Genomic DNA, 27891 nt, shown 5'->3' on the forward strand with positions numbered 1-27891 from the left:
GTGACTCGGCTGGTCGCAGCTGCCGGAAATCTCGCGCCGGAGAGGAGAGGAGAGGGGAGAAAAGATGGCGGCGGAAAGGGAGCCCCCTCCGATGGGGGACGGCAGGCAGGCTGAGTTCGAGGAGCTGGAGGACGGCGAGGACCTCTTCACTAGCACCGTCTCCACGCTGGAGGTGAGGGGTGGGAGGGGCCTGGCGGTGCTTGTGGCTGTCACCGGCTGGGTCGGGAGGCGCCCCAGCTCCAGCTCGCCCCCACCCCGAGGCCACTGGCCTCCTGCACTGGGCAGCGCCGTCCCCGACCGGTGCAGCAGCCGTGGCCTTGCCGTCCCTGCCCAGCCAGCTGCGGTGCCGCCTCCGTCCTCCTTGCACAGGCGCTTTCCTCGCCCACCTCCACCCCCGTGCTCGTCTCTAGCCCGGACCCTTCGGGGTACCTGCTCCGGCTGCCTCCAAGCCTGGCGTCCGGAGACCAGCAGCTCTCTGTGGCTCCCTGTCGCTTGTGGGGAATTGCTCTCCCCCATATTATGGCAGGTGGCTGTTCTTTTACCTCAGGCTGCGCTCCTGTCCATGCTTCCCTGGGAGAAAGCCCTATAGACTATAATGGGACTCACTTCTGAGTAGACGTGCGCAGGCCTGGGCTCTGAGGCTGCAGTCCTGTCCATGCTTCACTGGGAGCAGGCTCCACTGACTCTAATGGGACTTCCTTCTGAGTAGACATGCACAGGCTTGGGCTCTAAGGCTGCAGTCCTGTCCAACTTTCCTGGGAGTAAGCCCCATTGACTGTAATGGGTCTTGCTTCTGAGTAGATGTGCACAGGCTTGGCCTCTAAGGTTGCAATCCTATCCACACTTACTTGGAAGTAAGCCCTACAGACTCTAATGGAACTTACTTCAGATTAGATATGCCTAGACTTGGGCTCTTAATGATTTTTGGTTTGTTCAAAGCACTGTATGTACTTTCCTCTTTTCTGCCAAGTCCTGGCACTATTTCTTTAAAACAGAGGTGGGCAAACTTTTAACTTTAGAGATCCTGAACCTGTAACAATTGTATTGAAGAGGGATTTCAGCAGATGCAGCTTGTCATCTCACATGCTGAAATTCTCTCTCCTACACAATTGCTGAAGGTCTGGGATCCCTGAATTTAAAAGTTTGCCCATCCCTGCTTTAAAGGACTGGTGTTTTCTATAGGTTGTGTATCAACTTTGAGTCATAACTGTAAATTTTTGGACTAAACTTCTCTGTCTCCTAAAACTTTAGATCGTTCCTCAGTGTCTTCTCTCATAAGCACTTGTTTTTCTGTGTCTTGCTTCTGGAACATGGTGCTGCTAGTTGGCACATGTTGATTGCAGAGACAGGTTAAGGTCCTTTATTCAAAATAGTTATCTGAGGGCAAGTAAGGTTACTCAGTTCATGTTTGTAAATGCAAGATGTTTTGCACATTTGCTTGGTTCTCTCTTAAAAGCAAATATTACTGTTGGAGCCCAATCCTATGCATGTCTACTCAGAAGAAAGCCCTGTTGTAGTAAAGGGAGCTTACTCCTAGGTAAGCGTGGCTAGGATTGCAACTTAAGTTTAACTGGCTTCTTAAATATGTAGTTAAGCCTTGGGAGTTGGTTGAAATCTTTATGCAGGTCTTGATGCAACTCTGTTTCTTAATTGCATAAAGCACTGCTATCCAAGTGCTTGTTTTGATCTGTCAACAGTTTAAGAGGTAACTGCCATATCCCCAGTGACGGTTCAGGCCTTGTTTCTCCTGTGAGCTGGATGAGAAAGCATTGTACAGGAGTTATCTGTCACAAGAATGAAACACTGCTGTTCTGGTCAGGAGGTGGTTTCCTGTTACAGAACTTTAAATGGAGGTCAGGGTGTTCTGTTGATTTTCAGCTTAATTGTGCTGTGTGTGATGTACTGTAATGTTTTGGGGATAGGTAATTCTGAAGTTTTAAGTGTATGATAGGACTAAATTTTTCAGGAAAAAGCTGTCTGAACTATTTTTCTCTGCCTTTCTCAGTCCAAGGCATCCCCTAATGGTCTGAATAATTGCTCTGTAAAATTAAAGTCTAAACTGAATGCCTAGAAACTGTTTTGATAGTGTTATAGAGAACTAAAGTGCAGAACACAAAATGTGTGCCAATTTCCTCACACATTTCCTCACACATAAGAAGTTTTGGTCTCTTAAATTGGCACAGAGATGAAGTGGTAGCCAAAGTCTTTGCTAAAGAATGAAATTGCATATCAGAGTTGCAGCAGAAGAATCTGTGACTATTGTTGGTATCTGCACTGGAATAAAATCAATATTCCCAGTGTTGACTAAGAGAAGGAACTTGATAGCTGGAGGTATTTGATTTTGTAGCTAAATTGTGTCCTAAATGCAATTGGTAGGCTACTCATAGAGGTGTGCCTTTAATCAGTAGAATGTATAGTGGGCAAGTATAGTGATTAGAGGGTGAGGTACAAGCATGAACTTATAACTTTACTAGCAATTTTCTGCCACTTTCTCTCAGTCCTGCATTGCTAGGTCTTAATGTAGCTGTTTTCAACCACTGTGCCATGGCACACTGGTGTGCCTTAGATGGTTTACAGGTGTGCATTGGAACCTTGGGGAGTGTCATTTATTATGAGGGCAATTGGGGAATTTGAGCCCCTACCAGCAGAATGGTGTGCCTTGTCAATAGTCAAAATACTGATGGTGGTACTTGACAATTTTAGCACCTTGTCAGTGTGCCATGAGATGAAAAAGTTTGAAAATCAATGCCTTAATGTTTGCTCTGACAGGTAGAAACAATGGGCTGAGTTCATATACTGCCTTTTTAATAAGAACCACATTAACTGGACTTCATGTGTTTGACTATGTGTTGCTAGGAAAGTGAGGTGTTTTGAGCAATTTCAGAAAACTGTTGAAATTCTAATGTTTACCTTAATTAGTAAATTAGTAAAGGTAAATGGGACTCCTTTGTGCTTCTTTAGGGAATAAAATCATGAGTTGATGTTTTGCATTATTTACGACTTCGTATGTAAGAAGCCCTTTTTTTATTGGCAAAGGCACCCTGAAATTGCATTGAGAGAGTCTTATCAGGTGATAATTTGGTTTCTTCAGTAGCAGCATGCAGGCACAGCACTTCCTTCTCCAATGACTAAGCAATGTGAAAACATTCTCCTCCAAAAGTGTACCAGGTCACTTAATATTTAATACACTTTTCTTCACCTTCCCCCACTTCAGTAGTCACCTAAGGTGGCTTAGGCATATTGTCTTCAGAAAGCTGAATGGTGTGGGTATCCAGTATGTGTTTGCTGTTCTTATGAAGAGCCCCTCACGTAATGTGGACAGACAATAATCCTCCCCAGAGAAGCCATTTATGGCTTCTGTGATTTTCCTATTGTTGCCTTAATTATGGGGTTAAGCAAATGGAAAAATGAATACCCGTGCACCAATATTTTGAGACTCCAGGGGCTGCTTATGAGATGGGGAAGGAAAAAACTGGCTGAGGTCCTTTATCAGGAGGTGAGAGAGAACATTTTACACATTGAGCAAACTAAATTCTTGTCTACATTGAGTAGGGGAGTATGTTGCTTAATTGAATAGATCAGGTCCATTAAATGAATATTTTTTTGTCCATTTAGTGTGCTGGGTTTCTTGAGCACAATATAATAAGGATATTATTGCTCTCTGTGAATCGAGTCTCTCAGTTCTTCAAGGGTCACCTTCTCAGTTAGAAGTGCAGTAGATCCAGGACAGACCAGAGAGCCATTTAACTTATGGAATGAATTCTACAAAATTTAGCAAGTCAGTAGCTTAGATTGCTTTAAAAAGGGGATTGGAGGCTAGGACTATCAATTGATTCTATTACCATTAGCTTACCTGGCCTAGCTGCCTTCTGGCACTTCCCCCTTGAGACTCCTGCACTAGCCAGTCATGCTATGTGGAAAAGAGACCCTTTCCTCGTTAACTGCCTTGCCCCCCCTTTCCAACAGAAGACTGCAATTTAAAAAATGATAGCTAAATGGAAGCTGTCTGTTCAGGCACATTATACAGTATCTCTGAAGCTGGCATTAGGGTGGCAACTGATAAGCAATAAAATACTAAACTAGATAGACCCTTGGTTTGATCAAGAAGGACTTTTCTTGTATTCATAAACCATATTCATCTATAAATTGAAACTCATCCAACTGAGAATTAAATGCTAGAACACAAAATGGTTTGCATTTAAGCCAGCCTGATGGCATCTCTAATTGGAAGCAATAGCCTTGGTTTATTTTATTGCTTTTCTAGGGCTGTTAATCCAACTATGTATTGTCACATACTGTCATGGTTTAAGTTATTTGTTACTGGTAACCCAGTCTGAAACAAGTTTCCTTTGAAATAAGTTTGACTGAGTACAGTATGGTTTACTACTTCATATTCTTAGGATTCCAGTCTTGTGAAATATTGAAATGGCATGAATCCACAGACACCACAAATCTGCTTCAAAGTCCTCTTGAAAATGCTGCTTTAGGACCCAGTCCTATCCAACTTTCCAGCACTGTTGCAGATGTGCCAATGGGGCATGCACCATATGTTGCAGTGGTAGGACAGTTACATAAGCCTCCTCAGGGTAACATTTGTTCCCTTACCTTAGGACTAGATTGCAGCTGCATCAGCACCAGAAAAATGGATAGGATTGGGCTTTTAGGTTTCTGTAACTGGTAATAGTTTAATAATTGCAAATAAATTCTTTGCAGAAATAAGTGCCAATGAACAGAATGGCTAAATAGAATTGCAGACTTAAATGCTTGAAAAGTTTATGAGCTTGAAAAGGGTATGCACTAAAGGAGCTTTTAAAAAGAATAGTAACTGCAGGAATGTTTAACCATGTTGATATGCAGTTGAAATAATGGATCATTTATTCAACTTTTATTCTGCTTTTCTCCCAGATGGACATCTTAAGTGGCTCTAAATTAAAGTCTAGTCTACATTTAATGAAAAAATAATATATGGGGATATAATAAAGTGAAAATAGTTGCTATAATATCCCCTCTAGAACAAAGGCTGATGATTAATGTTTCCTTAGTATGCTGTTGTCCTACAACTCTAAGGAAATGGAAATTGCTGACACGGCTGCTGTCCTGAGCTGTTTATCATGTTTTGTGCTTATGTCGGGTAATGTTACAAAATGATTAGAACAAATGCGAGTACTGATGCATTGCTTCCCAACTGTTTGTTTCTTTCAACAGTCAAGCCCATCATCTCCAGAACCAGCCAGTCTTCCTGCAGAAGATATCACTACAAATTCTAACGGTCCTAAGGCTGCTGAAATAGTAGATGACGACAGGGAAGATCTCTTTGCTGGTAATTTTCATTATAACATTTGTTAGAATACTTGCATTCACGCTCATGTGTTGCCTAGTGTATGACTTTGAGGTGACTTGGAATTGTATCTTTGTCGTAGGAAGAAACTAGTAATAAAATTTCAAAATGCTTTTTAGACTTGAAGGACTTAGCTTTTTGAGGGTGCAACCCTATCCACACTTACTGGGAGTAAACCCCATTGACTACAACGGGACCTGAGTAGACATACATAAGATTGGGCTCAAACAGTTTTCCGTTTGCTTTCAAATTAATATAAATACGAGGGTCACCCAGAAAGTAATGCACCACATTTTTTTTCTTCAACAATTATTTATTGAACACAATGAAACTTACACACAAGAAAGAATGATGTTTTTTCTACACTCGCTATTTTTCCACGTAATCTCCGTCCAGTTCTATGGCCTTCCTCCAACGAGACACAAGGGCATGTATGCCCTGTCGGTACCACTCCTTTTTCTGGTCACTTAGCCATTTCTGCACTGTGCGAATCACCTCTTCGTCATCCTCAAAATGTCTTCCGCAAATGGCATCCTTTAATGGCCCAAACAAGTGGAAGTCTGAGGGAGCTAGGTCAGGGCTGTAGGGTGGATGGGGTAACACAGTCCAACCCTGTTTAGTGATGTGTTCCGAAGTCCTCAGACTTGTGTGAGGTCGAGCGTTATCATGTTGAATCAAACATTCACCTGGGTTGTTATGGCGCCAAAGTCGCTAGAAGCACTTCTTGAGTTTGGTTAATGTCTTCACATAAGCTTCAGAATTAATGGTGCTGCCTCTTGGCATCACATCAATGAGTATGATGGCCTCACAGTCCCAAAACACAGTGATCATGACCTTACCGGCGGAAGCAGTTGCTTTGAATTTTTTCTTCTGTGGAGATTGAGGATGACGCCATTCCATCAACTGTCGTTTTGTTTTGGGCTCAAAATGGTGAACCCAGGTTTCATCACCTGTCACAATCCTGGACAAGAACGCTTCCCCCACATCTTCAAAATGTTTCAGCAACTCAGAAGAAATGTTTTTTCTGAGAGATTTGTGGTCCACCGTAAGACAGCGCGGAACCCATCATGCACACACTTTTGAGTAATCAAGAGCACGGATTATTGCATCCACACTTCCTTTGCTGATTGACAGCTTCAGCGCCAACTGCCTAGTCGTTATGCGTCGGTCCTCGCGAATGAGCACATCAGCAAGCTGCGTCTTATCAGGTGTGATAGCCGTGGATGGCCGCCTCGAACGCTGCAAATCTTGGAGCTCTGCCGAACCACCTTCTAATGGCCTCACCTGTACTTCTGTCGACTGCAGATTCTCCATAAACTGTACACAAACGTTTGTGAATGTTCCCAACAGTTTCTTTCTCCGCAGTGAGAAATTCAATGACGACACGCTGCTTGTAACGTACATCACTTACAGACGCCATTTCGAAACACTGCTGCAGCTACGCTATCTGTCTGAAGAAATCAAAAATTTGTGTGCGCACTCCTGAAAATTCAAATAATGTATATCTAAAGTTTCGCATTCGTACCATTACTGTAGGCTGAGAAAAAAAAATGTGGTGCATTACTTTCTGGGCGACCCTCGTAGATACTACTTATTCTTCATTGAATATTACAGGTGGGACTACTTTATCTGCAGTTTTGGCATCTGTGGATTTGCCATGCTGCAGATGCTGAACCCCTGGATTGTCCCACTAAAGGCCACCTGGACACAACCAGAACCTTGTCACATTTGGGAGGTTTTCTGTACCTTGGAGAGGCTCAGAAAACCACCTGGAACCTTTTTCCAGCGACTACTGGTTTGTGCTGAAAACCAGAAGTTGCTGGCAAAAGGATCTGGGTGCTTTCTAAGTCTTAGAGAGACTGTGCATGGACTCTCTGAGGGTCAGAACACCTCTGGATGTGATCGGAGCGAGGCTTCGGTTGCATTTAGAGCTCAAGTGGACCTCCAAAACCGTGGATTTCATTATCTGCTGTTTTTGGCATCTGCAGGGGGGAGGGGTCAGGCACCACCTGCAAAAGCTTTGTTTGTGACGTTGTCTGCTGCTGGGTATTAACTATAAACTATTTTATTAAGAATTTGTTCTTATTCAAAGTCAATCCAAAGTCTCTTGACTTATGCCTTTTAATACCAAACCGTTTTAACTGAAACTGTACGTGAGGTACACTGATGTAGCATGAAGGATATGGGTCAGTGATTAAGTGGACCATTTGTAGTGCACAGCACAATGCATGTTTGTAAAATTATATTTTTTGGATGGTCATCCGCCTGAAGTGAAGGTGCAGAACTCTTAAGTTAAATGGCATGAAGGGAGTAGGCCTTCTTGTTGGCTCCCTTTTCCTTCTGTGTGCTAGACTGGTGGTGGAAGAACATGCAGCCAGATGCCTAAGAGCTCTGTAGTGTTTGAGTGCTCTGGCCAGGAGTTAAGTAGTGCTAGTATGTTGGGCTATGCATGTGAATCTCTTAAGTTTCTTCTGCCTTAAAGCCAATGGCCTTTAGGGCAGAAGATAATAAGGGCTATACAGTTTGATAACAGTGACATGGTCAGTGACATACACTCAAGGAGTTTACTACTACTCATTCTAAAGGCAAACAGCAAGCCTGATATACTGGGTTCGCACATTCTTGTGGGTAGTATAAATGGGCCTTTATAGCCAAACCAGCTTTTCAAGAACAACAAAGTGACGTTCTTGCAAAATGTATCTATAAGATTTGAAGTCTGAGGCATGTATGATAAGTTGATGCTTATGACTGGAGTATCTGAATCTGAAGTAGGTTTTTTCTCCAGTCCTACTTATTTGAAGATTACTGTATGATTGGGAGTTATATTTATTAAGGCAGTGTTTCTCAAACTGTGGGTCGGATTGTGAGCCAATCTCAGATGGGTCTCCATCCATTTCAATATTTTATTTTTAATGTATTAGACTTGATGCTACCATGGTTTGTGACTGCATTTGGGGAATGTTACAGGTCTCTACTTTAAACAGGCTACTATGTATATGCTTTTAACAAATCAATGCGGCTTACTCCTGGGTAGGATTGCAGCCTAGGATTGTTAAAAAATTTCCTGCTTGATGATGTCACTTCCGGTCTTGACATCATTTCCAGTGGGTCCTGACAGATTCTCATTCTAAAAAGTGGGTCCTGGTGCTAAACGTTTGAGAACCACTGTATTAAAGGATTCTAAAAAATGAGTGCTGTAAGAACTGTCTGAGTAAGAGTGAAAGACACTGGTTTAAGAAAGAATAAAAGCCAAGCTATTACATGTCCACTTAGCTTATGATTTTATTTAAAAAAAAAAATTTGATATTTTTCAAAAGATATTTGCCACCTTTCAAATATCTTAAGAGAAGTTACATTCTTATTATAGGCAACATCCTGGCAGTACAGTATCATTCAGAATGGAAGTAAAAGTTCAGTAAATAGAGCTTATTTATATTCAACTTTTATAGCCTAAACAGCTATTCCCAAATAGTGGGTCATGACCCAATTTTTGTTGGATCACGAAATTGACAGGGCAGAGCAAGCTTTGTGTATCAAGGCTATGTGCTTCTGGGGTGTGTGTGGAGCACTGCTGCTCAATCACCATTATAGCCACACTCCTTGGCATATATAAATCAAGCAGCGGCCTCTAGGCCTCTTTAAAAGTTTGGAAACTACTGGAAACCTACAACAATGATGACTACATTTTCTGTGAAGTTGTATTTGGGCTTGCTCTGTTGGTATAACTTTGTTTTTTTTTTACCTTGGTGGTGTCAAGGTGGGAAGAATTTGGAATACCTCTGTGGCAAAATTTTCTGATTTTTTTACACCCCCAAGGATACTATAGTCTGTGTCTCTCTCTATATATATTGCACTAGCTGTTGCAAGCATCTGGCCTAGATGGCCTGAGTTCTAGATTGTACATAAAGGGCAAGTATCAAACAGTGTAAATAAGATATATGAAATGAAATGGTAATTGAATGACTCTGATCACATGCTAGTATTAAAAGTTGTACATCTAATTTTTATTCATTTAGAAGCCACAGAAGAGGTGTCCCTGGACAGTCCAGAAAGAGAACCAATCCTCTCTTCAGAATCTACTCCAGCAGTCACTCCTGTTACACCCACTACACTAGTAGCACCCAGAATGGAATCAAAAAGTGTAGTGGCTCCTGCAGGTTTTGATAGATCCAGGGAAGAGGTATTGAATAACTTTATAAGACATTCTTATTAAACTTTGATTTATACAAATTATAGTTTAGTTTGTAAAAAGCACTTTATTAGCTTTAAGTTAGATGTGTATAGTAATAAAATAAGCTATGGATTGTCAAACTTTGTAGGGAGCATGCAAATAAAATTATTTTGCTATACCTCTTAAATAATAGCTTTTGTTGCCATTCTACTCAGTGTTTATCAATGGCCTGTGTTCACAAGCAAGACTGAGATGGGTAATGTCTGTGTATATTACACAATGTTTGCTAATCAGTTAGGGAAACTTCAAAAACAACTGTCAAAGTGCTTTGTATAACTAGCCAGTCATACACTGTGAGGAGAACATAGTTAAGCAAAGAAATATTTCTAAGATTGTAAACAATTCAGACTGAGCTGTTCAGATTGTGTCTCTGAACTAAGCAACAATCTTTTCTGATTTAAGTGCTTCCTTTCTTTCTGGAGATATTGTGTAATTCTTACTGCTTTTCTTCCTGAAATCTGAACCGACACCTTTCTCTGGTTGCTTCAGGATGTCGTTTTCTGTTAGTGTGAATATTTCAGGGCCAAAGTGTGCTTTAAATCTTGCAGTGCACTTTTCTAAACAAACTAAAACAGAAAACTAAAGTTATTCTACTTATAGTTAGTGACAACCATCTAGTGGACATTTGCTGAATTCATTAAAGGGAAGTCTCTTCTGCCACTTCTTGAACTAAGCAGGTCAACAACTGTGATTGGACCACTGAAGAGTTGTCTTGAGTCTCAGCAATAGTTTTGCTTGACTTATGCTTGTAATGATAGTATTGGAAGCTGGATTCATATGAGACTGCTTCAGTAGTGTATCAAGAGTCTCAGTTTTTTCTCTCTGAAAATGAAAAATACAAATATTTCACAGATACTAATATTGAGAGAGGTTCTTGCAAACATTGCCAGTTGCATAGTTGAACCAGTCATCCTTCTTAAATGGCTTGTTCAGATAATTCAGAATATTTTAGACATTAATTATAGTGCATGCTTTATCTTTCTAGATCGAAGAAGAAGCAAATGGTGACCTGTTTGATATTGAAATTAATGTGTCTGATCCAGAGAAAGTTGGTGAGTGCACATTTTAAGATGGTTAAACTAGCTGTAATATTTCTCTGAATTTGTGAAAATACTTGGTTATTCACACAGGAATCTTAAAAGATCTTGAAAAAGTAGTGACATGTATGTATGTTCCTACAGGTGATGGCATGAATGCTTACATGGCATATAGAGTAGCAACAAAGGTAATTTGTTATAACAGAAGAATGAACAATTTTTGCTATTATGTACTAAAAATGACTATTTTAAAATGGCCTTTTTGTTTACTTCTAGACTTCTCTGTCCATGTTTCACAAAAATGAATTTTCTGTTAAAAGAAGATTTAGTGATTTTCTTGGCTTGCACAGCAAATTAGCATCAAAATATCTGCATGTTGGTTACATTGTGCCTCCAGCCCCAGAAAAAAGTATTGTAGGTAAGTATAACTTTTGACAGAAATTCAGTTCTTTTAATACTAGACTGTGACACATCTACCTCTATCTGTTGCTATTTGGATGTGTTGCATTGAACATTGGGTGAGGGAAGCAGAAAAGGTTAAAACATTTTGTTTAAGTTCAGGGTAAAACTGAATTCAGGAACAAGATGCATTTCAACACAAGTGCAGCTAACTTGACAGATTAAATCATCTTTCCCATTACCCACTCAACACCCTCTTTATAATCTTTGGGTCCCTATCTGTTTTTCCTTTATGATAAAGCTTCAGTCATTGCCATTGAATTGTTTCAATAGATCTTCAGATTTGAACCTCAGTCAGGAATGTTATGTGTGTGACAATTGAGTTGACAGACCTTTTGATTAGAATTTTGTCCTTTGGAAGAAACCCACCTAATTTTGTGTAGGTGAATTATGAGCCTAGAGTTTTAGAAACAGCCCTTCTTATTCTTGGTGCAATGTTCTAATCAATTGTATGTTACTGTTATAGTACCAGCACCTTTTTAGCGGCTGCATTTTGAGCATCCTAGGTTTTTTCAGAGTTCAGAAATGCCTTTCACTGTCCCTTTGATCCAACTATGCCCTTTGTGTGCAGAAAGGATCTGTGGCTTATACAAGTGCCCCCACTATAATTTTTGCCATTGAAGCATCTTGCACTGTTCTAGACCCTTTTCCTTGAGTTGTGTGGTATGGGCAATGCAAGGAGCTACAGTGGCAAGGAGGGGGAAAGCCCATGGCTTTGGAGTTGTCATGCCTTTTAAAAAACTTATCTATTCTCCAGACTTGGATTGGGAGGATCCATTTCTGCTAATAACTTTTCAAATAAAGCTTAATCTTAAAGGGTTGGGCTCTCACTGAACTCTGCGGGAAGTGAGTGTGTACACTAATGGAAGGCGAGCTTCAGTGTTCTTATAGTAGTAAATATTGAAACTCATAGTGGTATCAGTAGGAGCTTAATAAACAGAATCCTGGTGTTTCATATCTACTAGTAGTAATGCTCAAAGTGAATGCTGAGGAAGAGATACAGGACAGAAAGGAGTGGCTACATAGGACAAACCCAACCACTGTTAAGGGATGGTCTTTTAAACTTGAAGGCTCCTAAGCAGTTTGTTTTGCAGCCATTCTCAGCCTTTTTTTGAGATATGTTCCTTTAGGAGCTCTTCTCAGGTTCTAGGACCCACCTGTCAAACATTAACAGATAAATATAAATGATTGTATTATTGAACCCTTTCAAATGGGCTATGGCTCTCCAGGGGGGCCATATGTCTCCTGCTGAGAATGGATAGCCTACAGAACAATGCATTTCTTGCTTCTGGTCAGATTTTTATTCTCACTTGGGCTGCTATGGTGCTGGCTTTGCCTATTTTCAACATCTAAGTTGTGAGTTTAGTTTGTTTTTTTAAGCAGTTTCTATATGAAGTGATTTTAGTTAGAATTAAAGCTTGTGTAAATCTCAAGTACATTGTTCTGGAATCTTGCTTCTGTTCATGTGTTCGACCTATGGGGAGTTAAAAATTTGCTGGATATAATGTTAAAAAGCTCTTCCAACTGAGATGTGGCAGTTCAGTCTAGTCTTTTGGCTCTTCTGAACCTTTTTATAAAAAATCATGAAGCTTGATCTGCTCTGCTGTTTCCTTTTCCAAATGACTGACTTTTGTATTAGTACTTGGTTTCCTTAGGGGAAAAAGAACAAAAACTCTTTCTGAGGGAAGCCAGTCCATTTTGTGTCCTGGGGGCTCTTATATTGGAATTAAACTAGATTGAGGTTCTTGTGGGGAGGGGGATACTCCTTTGACCAGAGTACAGCTCACTGCTTCTTCTTACTCATCTGTGCACCAGTGCCCCAGTTATTACTATAGCTTTGTCCCTGAATTCAGTTTTCAGGAAAATCATCTTCCTGGCAGTGTGCTTCCAAAAGCTTCTGTAAATTGCAGAATTAACAGAAGCAAAGTTCTGATGAGTAAAAATATTTTTGTCCCATCTATCTGTCAAAACCTTGTCTTAGCTGCAGGTATGGCAAGTGTCCTGCTGGTCATCTTTCCTTCCTAAATTATGGCTTCATTGTTGAGAAGTCATGTAAGAGAAAAATGGTTGGCACTAGACTGGGTTTTAATTGTGTTTTTTAATAAAGGTTTTAATAAAATCTTAAACCTGGCAGTTTAGAAAGTCTTTCTGTATCTTTCAGGATTTAATATATATTTTGAGATATTTACAAAGTTCAGTTAATGACTCAATCACATTCTGAAATCAGTATAATGTAACTTTCTTAAAGGCATGACCAAAGTAAAAGTAGGCAAGGAAGATTCATCATCTACAGAATTTGTGGAGAAAAGAAGAGCAGCTCTAGAAAGGTAATCACCTATCTGGATTTAAAGAGTTATGTACTGTATTGTTCATAAGACTCTGTGTAGTACTAAACTTCTTCTTCCTCATTCTTATGAGCTAAAAGGAATAACAAACATGGTCAAAATTGATCCACACATTTTGCAAAACTGTTTTATATCCACTTGACAAATAGGAGGGCATAGTTCAGTGTCAATTATTGGCATATTTAGGAGGGAGTGCTAAAAATGAAACTATTGCAGCAGAATAAAATGCAAGTTGAAATCTGCTTCTATATTTTAGAAATGTGGTGTATTTCAGCAAAGGCTTACATCCTGAAATATTTGTAGGTGCTAATTTTTAGATTTAATTGACTTATGAGCCATTTTGGCTGTTTAGTGAGATATAACTTGGTATAAGTGAGATATAACTTGGTATAAATACTTCCTCACTTTTGTAATTTGGTCAAAAGTACATCCAACAACTTAAAGAACTTGCTGTACCATTCTGTCCTGATAGCTAGAGAGCCTCTTCAAGTCACTTCTGTAAATGGAAATTATAAAGTAAAAAAGTTAATACATTAGAAAGTGTTGGTGGAAGGTACTTTTTTTAAGGCTAGAAATCATCAACATGCTGGCACTGTTAATGTCTGGCAAGTTTCCAGTGAAACTGTTCTAGCGTTATGCTTTACTAGAAGGTAGAGTCTTTGGTGTCATATTTGAACATGTCTTGCATGTCCTCTGTTTGCAGTCCCTCCTTGACTGATCATGAATTTCAAGCAGTATTACTGCTTTTTAATGGTGGTGATGGTACTTCCTGTGGAATCTGGCATCTAGCTCATAAAGTTTGGGGTTGTTTTGCTGAGTTGGAAAGTTATATTTTGCACTCCCCAGTGTCTGAAGAATGTATATAAGCCTGGTACTTGCACGTAGTGGAATAAAGCTGCTAGTGTCTTCACGTGCACATACATACCACACCACTTTTCCTTCTCCACTATTATCTGGAAGCACCAGGATATTTCTATTTTGTTTCTCAGCTATGGCAAAAGAGAAGAGTCTTTTCTCTCTCCCCCCTCTTACAAGCATGAGTTGAACTTCTAGTAGTGAAGGCTAAGGGATAGCTGTTATTCTTCTGAATTTGTCACACCTGTTTGGAATCTAGCAGTTGCTCACCAGCAATCGATCCACCAGCAATAGAATGCTCAAAATTGTCTTGCTAACATGTACAGGTTGATTATGTCTTACCCAGAATTCCAAAAACCAGACTGCTCCAAAATCCAGAAGCTTTTTGAATGCCATCATGACCCCTCTGGCACTGGCCAAAATGCACTAGTAATAGAACAAGAAATCATGATTCAATGTACACAAATTGTGTTTCATGCAGAAAATTATTAAATATTGTATAAAATTACATTCAGGATATGTGTAAGGTGTATATGAAACAAATGAGTTTTGTGTTTAGACTTGAGTCTCCTACCCAAGATATCTCATTATATTTATGGAAATATTCCAAAATCCAGGACACTTCTGGTCCCAAGCATTCTGGATAAGAGATATTTAACCTGTATGTGCTTCCAACAGATCAATGATTCTCAAATTGTGGGTCTGTGGCCCTCCAGTGGGTCATGACCCAATTTTGGACTGGTTGTGAAACTGACAGTGTGGGAAGGGGGAGGCACTGCTGCCCAATCACCGTTATAGCCACAGAGACTTGAGCGACTGGTAAAGTGAAACTATTTGGATCCCAATGCTAAAAGTTGAATGACTGAATATTATCTGTCCCATTGATCAAAGTTGGTCTCAAGGAAACATTAAGCCTATTCCAGAACTAGAGTTGTCAAATCATATCATTGTTTCTATGACCTTCAGCACTTTCCAACTTACAATTCTATAAGTCAGTGGTTCTCACTGGTGGGTTGCAAACTGGAAGTGGGGAACTTCCAGGAACCGGAAGTGGGCAACTGGAAGCAGGGCATTCCCCCTTAAGGAGAGTGGCCCTGCTCCAATGGCAGTGACAGTGCTGCAGACATTGCAGTGCTGCTGCCACCGAGGGGCTTATTTCTTACGTTGGGGGCAGAGCTGGCCCCCTGCAAGGCTCATTGCTGGAGCCTTGCAGCCCCCTCCAATGTCCTATGTGGCTTCTGCAAATAGCCCTTATCTCCAGTGAGCAGTTACTTTCCATTTTTGTGCAAAAGCCTGTCTATCCAAGTGGCAGCAGTGGCCAAGAGTGTCTTTATTCAGATTCGACTGATGTGCAGACTCTCAGTTTCTGGAGCAGCTGGACCTGGCTGCAGTAGCACATGCTTTAATTGCATCTTGGCTGGATTGTTATAATGCACTCCATGTAGTTCTGTCTCTGAAATATGTCTGGAATTTTGACTGCCACCATTGATCAGAATCCTAACTGCATTGGTTGCTTACTTGTTTTGAGGTCTGTTGAAGGTGCTAGCTGTCTAAAACTCTAAACATTTTGGGACCAAAATATTAGGACTGCCACCTCCTACCTGTATCATTTTCTCCCCCCAAATTTTCAAACTCTTCCAGCTCCTGTAGGACTACTTCCTGTCACAACCCCCTTTGTCGTAGAAAGGCTGACTGACCCAACGGTGGGTGTTCAAAAATTAAATTAGTGAGAATGAGGAAGCTGTTTCTCAGGGATGTAAAACTTGGCACCTGTCTGCTTTACAGTGTGTGCAGTGGCTTGCAGTTTGTGTTCAAGGCCTATAAAACCATGAATGTGACGCCACATCCCACTCACATCCTCCTGTGCCTTTCTGTTCAGTGCCCCTGTCTTTTTGGTATTTGGGTGGGAAGAAGGTCATTTATATCAATTAATTGCTTGCAGGCAAGTTGATTATATTTTAGGTATTTATGTCTGTTCAGGACTAACATGGATGACCAAATACTCACCTTTTATTGGTGATCTTGGCAGAGAAGTAAAAGATTGAAACGACATTTAAACTGAATTATGTAAATGTTAGCGGTAACCTATTCATAATGCAAATTTTAAAACACGCTTGTCTATCTGATGAAGGAAAGTGCTATAATCTATATTATACCCAGATTGCACACTTCTACAGTATCTTCAGGAATATTAAATGTTTTGCTTTTAAAACCGTAGATATCTGCAACGAACAGTAAAACATCCAACCTTGTTACAGGATCCTGATTTAAGGCAGTTTTTGGAAAGTTCTGAGGTATTTAAATTCTTCTGTTTTTTGTTTTGTTTTGTGTTGGGAATCTTAAGAAAAATTGGATGACTTCAAGGGTGACTACTTGAAAGAGCTCATTATCCCACTAGCTTGTAAGAAATAAGTTCTGTTGAATTCTTTTTTCATAGAATAGTGCCCATAGCTCAAAATCCACTCATCTTGGATTTGGAGATTGTCTGCACACACTGGATCTTTGTCATACAAAGCAGACAAGCTTGTGGTTAGTTCTGCTGTAATTGGTCCTTGAATATAGAGGACTTCAGTTTTCAGTGCTTTCTGGTACCTTGCAATCCCAAATTGAAACATTGTTTAAAAAACCTAATCTAACTTGGTGAATGTACGGTAGCTACTGCAATCTTTTGAATTCTGTTTAATTCTGCTATTAAATCTTGCTTGAAATCTACTTCTTAATTTGAATGTGTCCTAGTGAGAGCCCATATTTAAGAGTTAAATTGTAAATCTCAAATTTTATATATGTATTATAAATATCTCAAATTTTGACAAATCAGAAAGCTGGAGCTTTAACTGCCCACAGGTAGGACTATGTCAGCCCAAGGGCTCTAGCTTTTAAACTGTTCAAAAAATCAGATGACTTAATTTTCATGTCTGTCTTCCCACTTCCACAATGAACAGATGATCAGCAAGAAGCAAAAAGAGTGTACCTAACCTGTACTCCAACATGTCAACGGGGTAGGGTTCTCCAAGGGGAGATAGCAGTAGGCATAAGCTGCTGGATTGATGTTTTTCAGCATAGCTGTTGGGTGCAAAATATTTGATTCTATAGCCACTTCTAGCATATGGGCAGGAGAGTGAACCATGCATTAAGATCTCATTCTGGATGCTCCTGGATTGTAACTGTTGCAATATTGCTATGACTAACAATTCAGTATTCCAGGAAATAGTTGATACAGTTTCATAATACTTGAGAAACCAGTGTGAAATGTGGCAAGCAGTGTTAGACCTAGTGTTTACACTTGAAGTATTCAACACACCTTTTTTGTGCCACTGTGCCTTTAACTTTGAAACTGTAACAGAACATCACCCTTGAAGCTGCTTGCTGCTGCTTGCTTGGTATACAGGTGGCCAGTTAAAGCGTTTGGCGGTATTGTAACAACTTTTGACAAATGGTCTCTGTGTTCCATCTAAATGTAAAGGTGCAGAAGAAAAGCAAATTGAAAGTCTATTTTTTTAAGTTTTCCTCTGAGAATGTAAAAGTAGTAAATTTGAGAAATTAGGTTCCACTATATTGAAATGTATGAGAGAGAAGAAAACACTACATCCTTTTCAGTCCCTTTGGTGCCCAGTTAAACCTCCAGCCTTTTAACCGGTTTGTTTGCCCTTATTTGTCATTCAATTCCAGCTGCCCAGAGCAGTTAACACCCAGGCTCTGAGTGGAGCAGGAATATTGAGGATGGTGAACAAGGCTGCCGACGCTGTCAACAAAATGACAATCAAGATGAATGAATCGGATGCAGTAAGAGCTGATTTTTCGACTTGAATAATGAGATGAATTAATGAGGCTCAACAGTTGCATTTTAAGACTGTAGGAGTAGAAAATGGGATATTAATTTACTTATTGGCTTGGGTTCTCAACTGCATCAGTTGACCACCATGGTTATACCCAGTTAATTTGTTTCCTTAACGTGGGGGATGTAGCTTGCAATGGTAACAATTTGTAATGGTTTGATTCTTTCACTTTTTGCCAGTGGTTTGAGGAAAAACAACAACAATTTGAAAATCTGGATCAGCAACTTCGGAAACTTCATGCTAGTGTAGAAGCCTTAGTTTGCCACAGAAAAGGTAGATCTTTTGGTATACATTTCCTGTTAAATAGTTTTACCTTTATAAAGTAACTGAAAATGCATCGGGTTGTTCAGAAGATCAAATGTAGTTTCAACTAGCTCAATGAGTGATCTTAAATAAAGCAATTTGTCCCTTTTATAGCAGTAAACCTATAGAAAATGTCTTTAAAATAACTGGAAACTAAGCAAGTACTTAAGGCTGCAGTTGTACCATTACAGGGGTACATAAACCCTGTGGAACACTTCCAAATAAATAGGGATCGGTTTGAGCTGCAAATTGCTGCCTGAAATTGGTGAGACATGTATAAAATTGGTGAGACATGAAATTGTATACACATGTATAATTATGTATACATGGCAGGGGAGAGAAAATCGTATTAGAGGAAAAAACCAAGCAGTTTACTCAGGGTGGAGGGGTGTGTGGTCAATAATGCAAATATATTTTTAGTCATCTCAAACTAGGTGTTCAAAACATTCATGTACTTATGAGAACTTGGTAGAACAGGAAAAATTGCTTCAAAATGCAGGATACATTTTCTTCCCAGAACACATCAATGTAACCATAATAAACATACAACCAATCTTTATATGCTTTGCAGTATAACAAATACGACTTAATACTTGCATTCATGAAATTGTGCTGCCAAATTAGTGGACCTAGGAATCAGTGTTTCCTTTATTTTTGTTGCCTATGTGTAACATTACCTGACTGCACAGACAAGTCTGTCTACATCTGGAGTACTCAGTTATGTTGCCACTGCTGAATTCTGCAGTCATGGGGTTGTGAGGTGTACAAGGCTTTGATTTGAGCTGCACGGCCACGTGGCTTTCAGGGAAGGCTGCTAGGAACTATATTTACTGAAGTACTCCTACCAAAATCTGCTTTGAGAATAGTAGCCTGGGATAGTGGTCCATTATAGAAACCAGTGTTTCAGTTTCGAGAGCCAACCTTCAAGTGCTTGTGACTCAGTCTGCATGACCTGCTTTTCTGGAAACTGCAAATTCTGCTCAAAAATATTTGGCATGATAGATGGAGAAACAGGATTGTTATAAAGTTTGGTACTAGATTGCAAGAGGAACTTTGTATTTTATAATTGGGAATATAGGAAGAATAGGTTAATGGTAGCTTAGGTGCATTCACTAATCCAAGAACAATTTCATGCAACAGCCCTGTTTAGGTTCTATTACCTGCTGCAAACTATCTACATTCTCACCATCCAGAGACACTCTCCAGTGTTTATCCATTGGCAATAGGGAAAGATCTCTGCAGAATGACTGGGTAAGATTAGGAATTGATGCACATGAGGAGAGTAGTTGCAAGCTTATGTCTTGTTCTGTGTAGTGACAAACCATGATTTGGTGTTGTCTGAACCAGTCCTGTGTGTTAGTGTTTTTGGAGTATCTATTGAGTATCTATTGCATACATACTCTGGTTTATGCACTTGCTTAGAAAAATAGATTTAACCAATCCTGTGTGTATTGGGCATAGCTTCAGTTTTAAAAGTGGGTGTAGAAATGGAACATATTTGTTGGTACATTAAACCTGGTTATTTTCAAAAATACAACTGACGCTTAATCTGACTGCCTTTTAAAATTTTATCCATTACACAGGCTGACACACATTTTAGAGTCTTAAAAAGACCTGTTCCTGGGTATATTTGAGAAGCCTAGGCCATGGCTTCCTCACAGGGAAACTGCTTTAACCATTCACTAACAAGGCTATGCCATGTCTCCAAAGAAGATGTGATGGGGCAAAACTGATGCCATTTTTGGAATCTGTGCCCCAAATCCATACAAAATTTTTGTTTGTCTGTGTTTAGCTGGTCTGATGACCGTAAATAAAGTATCTATCTATCGCATAAAATTTTTGAAGTGTTTCTGACCAGCAAGCCTGTTTAATGTGAGTAGCTGAAGTCTAGCTTTTTTCCCCTCTGACAGCAGCATCCTCAAATCCCTTCAGCAGTTAATAGATTTCCAGAATGGCTTTCATTCTTCATTTATTCTTAAGGGCTTTTGCCCAAGCAGAACATTTTTGTTTATATTAAGTGAATGGGAGTAACACTCATTTATTTACTTGACTCCAAACATGCTCTTGTGGAAGTGCCGTCTGATTTTTGGGGAGGTGTATTAATGCCCCTGGACTTCTGCTGATCCCAGCTTCTGCTGCATATCCTTGATCCACATCTTGCATTGAAAATCCCTATAACATCAGAAGCAGCTTGTGGGGGGAATGGGGTGGATATGGTCCTGTTGAGATAGCAGACTTGATAGTCCATTTTTGGATCCAGGCCATTGTCCTTGAAATCCTATTGATGCCTGCTCTAATGGAGTCAATATGAATGAATTACTTGTTATGTGGATTTTATTTTGCATAGCTAAATACTATAACTCATATATTTGCTTTGAACAAAAGAATTTGCCTTCAGGTTTCATATCTGCAAGTGTTTGGGTCCCGCTAACACTGAATTTACTGAATTTTGTGCCCTGCTTTTTACATCTCCGAAAGGCTCTGGAAGGTGTGGATGGAGGGCCTTAGGGAAAGATGGAAGATATTTGATTGTTTTTATTTAGGATATTTATTTCTGCTGAGAGCTAAAATAGTTTGAAATTTTAAATAGTTCTCTCAAACCAGTGCTTCTGTCCTATGCCCAACAGTATTTTGTGACCTCATAATGCCAGTTAATTGTACAAAATTGGCATAAAAGATATTACTATGGCTTGCTTTGTGAAAGCAAACACTTTTAAGTTTCTTCTTTTTGCAGAGCTTTCAGCCAACACAGCTGCCTTTGCTAAAAGTGCTGCCATGTTAGGTAATTCAGAAGATCACACTGCTTTATCAAGAGCTTTGTCTCAGCTTGCTGAAGTTGAGGAAAAAATAGATCAGTTACATCAAGAACAAGCTTTTGCTGACTTCTATGTGTTCTCCGAGTTACTCGGAGATTATATTCGCCTTATTGGTGCAGTAAAAGTAAGTCCTGTTTAAAAACTACCTAATTGCAAGAAAGAACTTCGTTCATGGTCATAATTGCACAGTATAAGCGTGCACATGTTGTATTACAATATTAGAAAGTAAGGAGTAAAGACAGAGCTGAATTTTGTAGGTTTGGCTAGGTTGTGTTCCATCTGCACTTTGCATTTCTATTGAACAATCTTTCTGTATAAATTATAAAATGTATCAATTCTTGAAGTAATTTAAAATATCAGAATGATAGGTGACTGCAGTCCTAGGCATGTGTAATCAAAAGTAAGCTGCACTGAGTTCAGTGGGGACTAATTCCCAAGCAAGTGTGTGTTATGTTAGAATTATAGCCTAAAATTTTCCAGTTGTCATAACGAACACCCTGATGCGGACGGACCCTTGTTCAAAACAAAGTGGAATAACAAATGCGTTTTAATGACCTTTGTAGACATTTGGTCCCAAACCCAAATTGCTTTGGTTTTCCTCAGCATCCTCATGCAGTTTTCAAAAGCAGTTCAATATATCATGTAAGACCCAGCTGTACAGAATCTAAAGCAGTGGTTCCTAACCTTTACGCAAAAGTAAAGGAACCACTGGGTTCTTGTGGAACTGTTATGAGGGTAGTGAGCTTGCAGCAGTGGCACTTTCAGTTTTGTGCCGCCACCAACTGAGTGGGGAAAAGGGTTTTCTGGACTTGCTCAGCAGTGGTGAAAACCTGGGTTTTGTGGTGGCTTCAGCCATGGCCAGGTATGTCCAAAAACAACTTTTTTTCACTCAGGCAGCAATGCAAACCTGGAAGTGCTATTGTTGCTGTCGTCCTACTGTCACTACAAGTTGTCCTCCAAGGGAATTCTGTGTTTCCTTTTGCCACGACCCCCAAGTTGGGAAGCACTGGTCTAAAACTTGGTGTGCATGAGCCCTTGAATAAGTCTAAGGGCACAATCCTACCCTGCGCTGGAACAAGCAAGCCAAGAGGCTTGCGCTGTATCCAGTGCAGGATAGGGGCCAGAATCGGTTCAGCCAGAGGCAGGGGGGAACATTTCTCCTTACTCCTGGGTAAGGTGCCCTGGTCCCTATGGGTCTCCTTGGACCCATGTCACCTCCTGAGGTGGCGCAAGCCCGAGGAGAGCGGAGCACCTTGAAGCTGCTTCTAACTCCCTGGGAATGGGGGTTGGGATCTGGTATAACTGCCAGATCCCAGCCCTACCTCCCTCTCTCTGCCTGTCTTCTCCCTGCCTCCTCCCCGCCCACTTCAGAGCCATGTGTTGGCCCAGCTGGGTTGATGCAAGGCTTGCTGTGCAAGCTGCCATGAAGGCTGGATTCAGCCTCTGTGTGCCAGTGTATCTCTGTGTGCTGTCAAGACTTGCTTGTGAGGAGGTACAAACGTGCTTTATGGCACATTTGCAACCCTCCTGGGCCAGTGCAAGGGACTATGTGCAGCGCAATCTTAAGCTGCACTTTGCAAGGGACTGCGCAGCACATAGTGCACAGTTCTAGCCATGTGATAAGGAGGTATCAGCCTCAAAATGGGATGTTAATTGTGAACTTTCTGTTGAAAAGCGGTATATAAATACTGTTGTTGTTGTTGTTGTTAATTGAAAATTGAAGCATGTTTTAAATATTTTTATAGAGGCTATAAAAAATGAAAATGCCTGAGTAGTTCTAAATTGACCCTTAACCTTCTCATTGTTGCATCATACTGCTTACAGGGTGTGTTTGATTACCGAATGAAATGCTGGCAGAAATGGCAAGATGCTCAAGTCATGTTACAGAAAAAACGAGAAGCCGAAGCAAAACTTCAGCTTGCCAACAAACCTGACAAATTACAGCAAGCCAAGGATGAAATCAAAGAGGTAAACTTTTTTGAAACAGTCCCCACTTCTGTGTGTCCCCCCACCATTCATTGGCTTTAATGCATTACTTTTTAATTAATTTTAATCATTGCTTGTTTCATTGTTAACCAGAATAGTGAGCTGCTTAGTAGTTGTGTGCACAACAGGTTTATTTGAATTCTGGAAACTTTGTCATTATGCCTTTCATAGTGAGGGGTAGACATCACAACAAGGCAGGCTGAGATGAGTCAGTTTACTATGATGCAGTTAAAGGCATGTTTCCAAAATCATGCTAAACAGGCACTGTTTTACTTAATACAACATTTCTATCCATATATATTTGAGATATATATGTATGATAAAACTGTCAACATTTGAAGTTATCATAATCTCTGCACTTTTTCTATCATGCTTCACTAAGGAAATCGAAGAGGTAGGATAACTTCCATGCTTCCTTCCTATTTTGGCTGCTTCATGAGTTGCAAATCAGTTTGCATTCGTCATGCAATTTGAGTGTAAAGAGTATGCAAATCTTCATTCATAAAATGTGTTTAACATAATAGTTCTGCAAATTTACCACAGAACTCTTAGCTGAAGTGCTCCACAGACAGAGTTATGCAAACTGGAGTAGTTTGCACACCTGGTTTAGTTATTAGGGAACAGGCTGTGGAATTATACCTGTCTCTTCCTGGACTTCACCAGAGTTAATGTATTGTATGGTGAAAGCTAATAGGAGTTTCCTTACAACAGAGTTTGAAATTACCTTCATTCTATCTAGTTAAGCAATAATCATCTTAATGATGGCTGACACTGATGCCATGTAATTCTTTGCTGTAGCTAAGGTGGTTGTGGGAAGGGAGAGCATGCAACTCTTTGTCACTTATTAACTATAAGTATGTTGGGTCTGTGACTGTAAATAAAGAATGATGATGAACTATAACTAAGCAAAAGTAAACTGGAGCATTGTGTGTACTGACCCGGTTATAGATCTGCATACAATTCTCAGAAAGGGAGCTGTTGGACTATGTGTGCTTACTGTAGACACAGGGTCCAGTACAGCTTTGAGTGTTCAGTGGCTTGTTCAGTGGCTTCAGTGGCTTGAAGCTCATGATGAACGTGCAACAAACAGCTTCTGTTCATGCTGTTTTTCATGAAAACCACCACCAGCTTTGAGCTGTTAAATTTAAAATGACCACCACATGCCTTCGTATGACTTGTATATAAATCTAAGGTCAAAGGCTGTTTCCAGCAGCCAGTCCTATGCATGTCTACTCAGAAGCAAGTCTCATTATACTTAATAGGGCTTATTCCCAGATATGTCTGCATAGGATTGCAGTCTAAATCTGACGTAAGATACTTTCTTGACAATTCAAGCTTGTGTACACATGGAGATGAGCTCCATATGTGAAGTCATCCTCTTATTCCCTACTGCTACTTGCATGTGTCTGAAAAGCCTGCCATAATTGTTATCAGCATAATAAGAAAAAAGTTGCTACGTTATAAAAATGTGGTTTATCCTTCTGGTAGAATTCACTTTATTGGAAACACCTTTCTAGAACTGACAGTGCCAAATACTTTGTGTTAAGTCACTGACAGTTCAGACACCAAAGCTGCTGCTTAATATTTCAGAGCAGTGGTTCTCACACATTTAGCACCGGGACCCACTTTTTAGAATGAGAATCTGTCTGGACCAGAAGTGACATCAAGTAGGAAAATTTTTAACAATCCTTAGCTGCAATCCTATCCACACTTACCCAGGAGTAAGTCCCATTTACTATCATTGTTAAAAATAATGTACATAGTAGCTTGGTCAAAGTACAGGCCTGTAACATTTCCCAAATGCAGTCACATACCATGGTAGCACCAAGTGTAATATATTAAAAATAGAATATTGAAATGAATGGGGTCCTACCTGAAATTGGCTCACGACCCACCTAGTAGGTCCCATAGTTTGAGAAACACTGGAAGCAATCCTATTCCACTTCCCAGCACTCCTAAGGGCAATGCAGCTCCAAGGTAAGGGAACAAACATTCTCTTACCTTGAGGAGGCCTCCGTGCCTGCCACCCAACTGCAGGATGCAGCATATGCCCCATTGGCACAGCTATGCCAGTGCTGGAAAGTTGGTTAGGATTTGGGCCACTGTTTCAGAGAAGCATTGTAACACCTATGGAGTTCATTAGTGTCTACTATAATTCTGATAGCTTTTAGTGCACATTATACTGAAATGGGAATGGAATTAATGTGTAACATTCCTAAATTTAGCAGTTTTTTATCTGTGGCAATCTGTTGCTTGCTTCACTTTCATCCCTTTAAACTTATATACTGCTTTGCATATTTTGATCAGTAGCCTTATTGCTCACTGGAGCTTTTTTCTAGGTCTCTGAAAAATGCAGTCTCCTTCCTTTGCTCTAATGTTTCTAAAGCTATGCTCTACACATCAGTTATATTGAAGCAGTGAGATCAGTCAGCTGATTCTTGACCTTCAGTTAGTGCTGTTAATGGAAATAAAATATTTTAAATATTTAAACTTCCACTTTTAAATATATTCTTAAACCCAAAGCCTCTCTGTGGGATGTATTCAAGTGTATTGGATTAGAAGCATTATAGAAAGTGGTGAGCTTCCCCTGCGTTTTTGTTTTGAAGAATTAATTGTGATAGTCATAGTTATGGGTATATATTTCAGTTATAAACAGGCACTGTGCCAAGTATTAGTGTGGTTATACAAAGATTTGTACAAAATAATGCTGTTTAATCCCAATCTGAATATGTGGTAAAATTTACATTTTCAAAGTGCTTACTGTATTTTTAGTAAATAACTAAGTATGGGCATTTTTATCCCAATGAGGTCAAGGACTGAGAGTTAACAGCTTTCCAAAGGCTGCAGCACGTTCATTTGATGCAACTTAGTCTAAAACTAACTACTTTGTTCATAGCACAAGCAAGATTTTGACCTAGGGATCTTTGGATCCACACCTTAGCCACTGTTTACTAGCTTTTATTTTCAGTACAAGCATTTTTGTGTGTGCTCATATATGAAGTTGCTACTTAACTTCTAACTGGCTCAGGTCACAGGTACTGTACCTTCAGTGGAACCAATGTAGTAAGAACTTTGCAATCTTGCTTATGTTTAGAGTCTTATTTATTCATGTTTTTCTCTTTAGTGGGAAACAAAAGTCCAACAAGGAGAAAGGGATTTTGAACAAATATCCAAAACAATACGCAAAGAAGTAGGACGATTTGAGGTATGTATATATTTTAAATAATCGTTTAAATATTTATCAAAGAATTATTTTTGATAAGCAATATTTTCAACAACTTTTTCAGTTTACAAATAGGGAATTATATTTTTTACCTACAGAAAGACCGGGTGAGAGACTTCAAAGCTTTTATTATCAAGTATTTGGAATCATTAGTGCAAACACAACAGCAGGTAAGCTAAACCTCAAAACATAGTCAAAGGCCTACATTCAGAACTTGAGATACTCAGAGGCACAACATATTAGAACTTTGCCCTCAAAATGTCATTCATCAGTATTGCTTTTCTGCCAAGCCCCCCTCACTTTTGTTCCAAAGTCACTAATCTTTCCTATTCATTAATTCAGTAGGGAGTTGGCAAAGAACTTCAGCCTTTCTATATAGCTTAGGTTGAGGAAGGAGGAGGAGGAATTGCCTTGCAAGAAACTTGAAAACAATAAATGTATGTTCACTTCCAAAAAAGCAGCTGATCATAGACTTTTAACTAATGATGATGGAAGCATTCATTATCAAAGCACATGTTTCACAATGTATTTGCCTAATCTGTTTGCTGCTTTGACATGTATTGGTACAAAGTTGACTGAAAAGTTGCCTGAAAGGCTTAGGTTACATTTGTACTATGTGAACTTTGATTCAGATGGATTTGTTTGTATTGTAATTTGAACAGAGGAAAGAAGCATCTTATGGTATATCTTCATTCATGATAGCCTAATTTGTTTAACATGTTACATGATTAGGAGATGTAAATATAAGCATTCAAAGATGTCACTGTAAAGATACAGGAATGCACTTGTGAACAAAACACATTAACTAAATGCTATTCTCTCTCCTAGCTGATAAAATACTGGGAGGCATTCCTACCTGAAGCCAAAGCCATTGCCTAGAAAGAAGACTCCTTCAAGATATGAAGATTCTTTGGATGTTTGCCTGACTGAGATAAATTCCACAGTGAAATCACTTTAAAATCATCCAAATAAACCACTATATATTTTATGAATTAACATGTGGCTTTTTATATACTACAGCAGTTTATTAACAGTTGCATGTCCTGACCCTCTTTGAAGTGGACTGTGGCATGACATTCTGCAATACTTGCTGAATTGAACACTATTGTGTCTTAATACTTGCACTAAAAGGTGCGATGCAAGGCCAGAAAGTTATTTTTGTTCTTTACAATATGTTCTGTCTACCTGATCTTTATGAAACAAATTGCATTTATTAATGTTCACATACACATTCCTGTACATAATCAAGATTTTGTGATTACAGTAATAAAGGGATGTACCTTGTGAAACATTAACCATTAGCTTTTTTCTTTATTTCCAAATATTTAAGTAAGGTTTGTACCCAATACTTGTATCAATTATGTTGAATACTGTACTTTTTCCAGAAGTTCACACAACAGTTTGGCTCTTTAAGAATTCCCATCATGTATATTGATTTTATAAATTGTTACACTTAAATATA

The 27891-nt window shown here is 39.6% G+C and overlaps 1 protein-coding gene across 1 annotated transcript; it reads left to right on the plus strand.

Moving 5' to 3' along the window:
- Window positions 1-27724, plus strand: SNX2 (sorting nexin 2). The gene is made up of 15 exons (XM_066615914.1): window positions 1-172; window positions 5206-5320; window positions 9355-9518; window positions 10555-10621; window positions 10751-10794; window positions 10883-11024; window positions 13314-13392; window positions 16484-16559; window positions 17935-18048; window positions 18281-18374; window positions 21139-21344; window positions 23045-23188; window positions 26331-26411; window positions 26528-26599; window positions 27258-27724. Exons 1-15 carry the CDS (start codon window positions 65-67, stop codon window positions 27306-27308), a joined length of 1557 nt encoding a protein of 518 aa, XP_066472011.1. The 5' UTR covers window positions 1-64; the 3' UTR covers window positions 27309-27724.
- The last annotated feature ends 167 nt before the right edge of the window (window positions 27725-27891 follow it).

The sequence above is a fragment of the Tiliqua scincoides genome, chromosome 2 (genome assembly GCF_035046505.1).
Source record: "Tiliqua scincoides isolate rTilSci1 chromosome 2, rTilSci1.hap2, whole genome shotgun sequence".
Taxonomy (NCBI): domain Eukaryota; kingdom Metazoa; phylum Chordata; class Lepidosauria; order Squamata; family Scincidae; genus Tiliqua; species Tiliqua scincoides.

What these genes read in the sequence shown, in the direction of transcription:
- SNX2 (XM_066615914.1), top strand. Translation starts at nt 65, where the DNA reads ATGGCGGCGGAAAGGGAGCCCCCTCCGATGGGGGACGGCAGGCAGGCT. An exon ending in AGTTTTTGGAAAGTTCTGAG is followed by an intron (nt 16,560 to 17,934) that starts GTATTTAAATTC and finishes ATTCAATTCCAG; the next exon opens with CTGCCCAGAGCAGTTAACAC. An exon ending in CTTAGTTTGCCACAGAAAAG is followed by an intron (nt 18,375 to 21,138) that starts GTAGATCTTTTG and finishes TTCTTTTTGCAG; the next exon opens with AGCTTTCAGCCAACACAGCT.